The sequence below is a fragment of a genome, unplaced genomic scaffold (assembly GCF_019419815.1).
Source record: "Pyrus x bretschneideri cultivar Hongxiangsu unplaced genomic scaffold, Pyrus_bretschneideri_v1 Contig104, whole genome shotgun sequence".
Classification (NCBI taxonomy): domain Eukaryota; kingdom Viridiplantae; phylum Streptophyta; class Magnoliopsida; order Rosales; family Rosaceae; genus Pyrus; species Pyrus x bretschneideri.
Genome location: NW_025999396.1, coordinates 873,417 through 877,826, shown reverse-complemented (window position 1 = coordinate 877,826; position 4,410 = coordinate 873,417). Strand labels below are relative to the sequence as shown.

At 39.7% G+C, this 4,410-nt stretch overlaps 1 protein-coding gene across 1 annotated transcript; it reads right to left on the bottom strand.

Annotated features, from left to right (window-relative positions):
- Positions 1-1,082: 1,082 nt before the first annotated feature.
- On the bottom strand, positions 1,083-3,923 carry LOC103960045 (lipase 3). The gene is made up of 4 exons (XM_009372432.3): positions 3,211-3,923; positions 1,959-2,051; positions 1,790-1,857; positions 1,083-1,501 (listed from the first exon to the last, which is right to left on the bottom strand). The coding sequence occupies exons 1-4, from the start codon at positions 3,832-3,834 to the stop codon at positions 1,339-1,341; spliced, it is 948 nt and encodes a 315-aa protein (XP_009370707.2). The 5' UTR covers positions 3,835-3,923; the 3' UTR covers positions 1,083-1,338.
- Positions 3,924-4,410: the final 487 nt, after the last annotated feature.

The window sequence follows — 4,410 nt, the reverse complement described above, 5'->3', positions numbered from 1 at the left end:
CCTTTGTTCATAACCCTTCAAAATTGCAACAACATCCTGAGCATCTATGGTATCCAAATCCTTAGTATTTTCTATCAAAGCTGCAATACTATCATAGGATTTAGGTAAGCTAATCAGCAATTTCTGAACAATTCTTTGATTACTCAAATCTTCACCATAGCTTCTCATTTGATTAATCAAATCGAACAATTTAACAATATACATAGAGAGATATTCACTATCATTCATGCGAGTATATTCAAAATCTCATCTAAGACCTTGAATTTTCACAGATCTTACTTGCTTATCACCAACGAATTCTTGTTTCAGAATGTCCCACGCAGCCTTTACACTTTCCTGGGTTGCGATTCACAGGAAAATTTGATCTAAAACAGCATCTTGGATGATTCCAAGTGCTCTAGCATCCTTGACCACATTCTCATGCACCAACTTCTTCTCCACCTCTGTGAGCTCCTTTTCCTTCTTCACCGGAGTTTCATACCCATTTTCAACCAAATCCCACAATTTGTGTGAACGGAAAATGGTCTTCATTTTGATTTGCCAGAAATCAAAATTTTCACCATTGAATACTAGGGCTCTAAGTTCTCCTCCTCCAGATCCAGCCATGTTAGACTTGATCGCTGATATGAACTCGAATCATTGCAATGAGCTTTTGCTGTGAATCCGAGCTCACCCTTCTGACAAACACAATGCCCGGAAATTCAGACCCAACCTGGCTCTGAGGCCATGTTAAAGGATTCAAATTAAACAGGAATTCTAGCAGTGGTTATGGAAGAGAAACTCAGAGAATTTGAGGAAGAAGAAGAGAAGAATTTGGATCAGAAAAATCTTAGAGAATATCCCTCTGCAATCTTCCATATATTGCGGACACTCACTCTGAGCATGTGAGCTCATACATTAGCACATTTAACCGTTGGAGGTGAGAGAGAGATGGACACATTTCTAAATTCAATCTCAGCCATCCATTACATCTTACTCTGAGATTAAGACACTTGTCCAGTATTAAGCCCTATGAGACTTAACCAACACATTACATTTTTAACACACAAACTCAGCCTATAAGCTGAGGCATAACACAAATATAAACTTATAATCTTCACTAATCAGTTCATCAATTTACTCACTAACAATACAGGCATTAGAAGAAAGATCTGCATAAATCATGTTTTAATGGAAAACGAAGCAATTTTCTGTCTTCTGAATATAGAAAATAATTACTAGCATAAAATTCAACTCGCACAGACAATCCACCATACGGAACCTCATATCCAATAGTGTAGGTTTGAATGAAAATCAGAAAATGATCATCTTGATTAGTCGACACCTTTTCTTGGCATTTCAATCCACCTTGCGGCCGTTGCTGTGGTTTTTATGTTTAACTGTAGGGAGAGGGTCGATGAGGAAAGACTTCATGTGCTTGCACATCTCTTTCGGTTTCTCTGCATTTATAGCATGCCCTGCGTTCTTTATGATCACTAGGTCTGCACTCTCACCTATTTGCCTGCAAAGGGAGAACAGTAAGACTAAGCGCTTTTCCAAAATTTGATTTGTAGACCTGCTCAACTTCTGCAAGGATCTCTATGTAAGGATTTTAAGATCAAGTAGTCTTCCCATTGAAGGATGTACAATCGTTCGTTTTGCAGCAGTAACTTAGAGAAACCAAAAGAGTCGAAGTGGAGATAACCAATGATTTTGGTTTATCTCAATCATAATGTTCTGTACTTCATTCATGCAGCAAATATTTCTAGAAGTAACAGTGACATTGAAATAATTAAGCTGCGCGATTTACCTTTTTAATCGGTGCGCCAATTCCAGTGGGAATACCAGGTCATGCTCTCCCCAGATGATTAGTGTAGGCTGCATCAAGAAGAAATTAAGCCCTTGAAAACTCCAGAAAACCAAAAACGATAAACAGCCACCTTTATTAGATCAATAACTTGAATATAATGCAAAATTACATGGTTTATCTTCGGAAGATCAGACAACTTCCTGTCCTTGTGTAGTGCTTGAATCAATTCTTTCCTCTCTTGAAGATGTTCTGAACACATCACCTGCGGCCAGTGCCAACCAAATTCATAAGACAAGTTTCAGGTTAAACTAATACAAGTATTCCATATCGCACTCGGAAAAGAGAAACATTTAGCACTAACATCTTAAATTCGTATGGAAAAAAAAAAGGACTGACATCACAATCATGTGGTGAGAAATGAAATTTATGTACCACTATTGCCGCCAGCAGAATCAGCGGCAATCAAATATTTTATAAGCACATTATTACAATGAATTGCAGTTTCTAGCAGCCTAAAGACTCCAATTCACAGTGGGGAGTTGCTATTGAGTCACACATACTCCTGAATTAACAAGGGAAAGCTGTGTGTCTGTGATACTACTTCTATTGCTAGGTAAAGCAAAGTCCAAAACAGACATCAAAAGAGATACAAATTATTGTCGCTGACGGTAATAGACCAGAACAGAAGAAAGGTATGTTTATCCCGAAAACTGATGGTGATAGTCACTAATTCCTAAAAATTCGTATTGCATCATATCATGCTGTACACGTATTCACATACACAAACATTGCTTTCAATGTTTGCTTGGATGCTACCCTCTCACAGTTTGAAAGCCTGATTCTATTGTCACTAGTGAACGAATCGAGAATTTATTTAGTTTTTGATTCATGTATGATCCCAGAAACTGTGTGAATATGCTAGCTTCTTCCACCTACACCTCCCCTCCTCTCTATTTCTTTTTAAAGTTTGTTTCAAACTACTTTGCATATACAAAATACAGTACTGAAATGTATGTTTCTGCAGAGCAGCAACAGTATTAATTTGCACACTTATCAGGCTTCAATTATTAGGAGGAAGAATTAAAACTTTAATTTGACTTTCTGAATATAAACTTATAAATTGCTAACAGGAATCAAACCCAATACTATGCACCAAGAAACATAGAAATTCATTCCCAATCCAGAAAATGATTAAAAATCAGAATCTAGTTGGGGAAATAAATCAAAATCAAATCTTGACGACATATCAATCAAACATAGACAACTTTGATGATCAAAATATCAAAACTGATCACTTTAGCAATTAGGATTCGGAAAATGATCATTCCGGCCAATTTCTCAATAAAATATGCAACAAAACTATTATTAAAAAGGAAGTAAAGTAAAGAGAGGAAATCAAGGCAGAGAACTGGGTAAATTACCTCAATGAAATCATTGAGAAAACAAGAGGGGACATTCTTAACAGGCTTGTAAAAAGAGATCTTCATCAAGTCCCTAACATGCTGAGTCTTCTGGGGCAACAAAACATTCATGGCCTCCTCCACGCTCTTCACCTGAAACATCCCATTCTCCATATCCTTTTCCTCCGTGCACACACCGGCGCAGCACAGCACCAGCCTGTCTATTCTTTCCCCAAACTGCGCCGCCATGCGGTAGGCCACGAAGCCGCCGTAGCTGATGCCGGTGACCATCATTTTCTTGACTCCGTGGGCGTCCATGAGGGCCATGACGCAGCGTGCCTGGAAAATCTCAGAACGTTCAGGGCGGGAGGAGTAGGAGTCGCCGAAGAAGACGAGGTCGGGGATGTAGAGGTTGAAGCGGGAGACGAGAGGGGAGACGAAGTCGTGCCACTGCCACATTGCGTTGGCGCCGATGCCGTGGATGAGGAGGAGGGTGGGTTTGGATGGGGAGTGGTTTTTGGGAGCCCAGCAGTGCATGACGGTGCCATCGCCCAAATCGGTGGTGGTGGACTTTAGGCCGGAGGAGAAGAAGGAGTAGCGGAAGCAGCGGTCGCGTGACGCTATTATGCTGAAGCACCCCGGCATTTTTATTCTTTATTTTGTATAAGAGTTCGGGGCAGAAGAAGAAAATGGCGGGAGGTCGGAGAGGGAGGGTGTGTCAATGGCGGGAGAGAATCTCTGGTATGGCGGGGTAGTTAGCTACCCTTCTCTTTTTAGTTTTTACAAGGAAGCGACGAGTATTTTATGTGATTAATGGTTGAGGGCAGGATATAAAATTCAAAGAGAAAAACAAAACAACGGAAAATGGATCTTCTCTTCTCCACTTATATTGACTTGGTGGCATCTACAGTCTAGAATCTAGAACCTAGTCTCTACCCTCGTCTTTATTTTGGGTTTATTTTACTACTTTTCACCACTATCTTAAAAATTCTCACCTAATACCGCATATGCCCCCATCTAAGCGCTAGGTAACTAGCCACCACCTCAATTAATATTTAGGCGTTTGAAAATTATGAAATAGAGTCTAGACCTACTGAGGCGCCCGTCTAAACAACCTAGGCCGCCCAAATCTACCTAGGTTGCGACTCACTTAGATAGAATGGATAATTTTCATTTTGCATTTTATTTTTTCAATAAATTGTTGTTGAATACTTAAATGAA

Excerpts from the sequence above, each read along its gene's own strand:
- LOC103960045 (XM_009372432.3), bottom strand. The coding sequence starts at position 3,834 with ATGCCGGGGTGCTTCAGCATAATAGCGTCACGCGACCGCTGCTTCCGC. Across the intron at positions 2,052-3,210 it reads TTCTCAATGATTTCATTGAG|GTGATGTGTTCAGAACATCT; the intron begins GTAATTTACCCA and ends CACTGGCCGCAG. Across the intron at positions 1,858-1,958 it reads ATCTTCCGAAGATAAACCAT|CCTACACTAATCATCTGGGG; the intron begins GTAATTTTGCAT and ends TTCTTGATGCAG.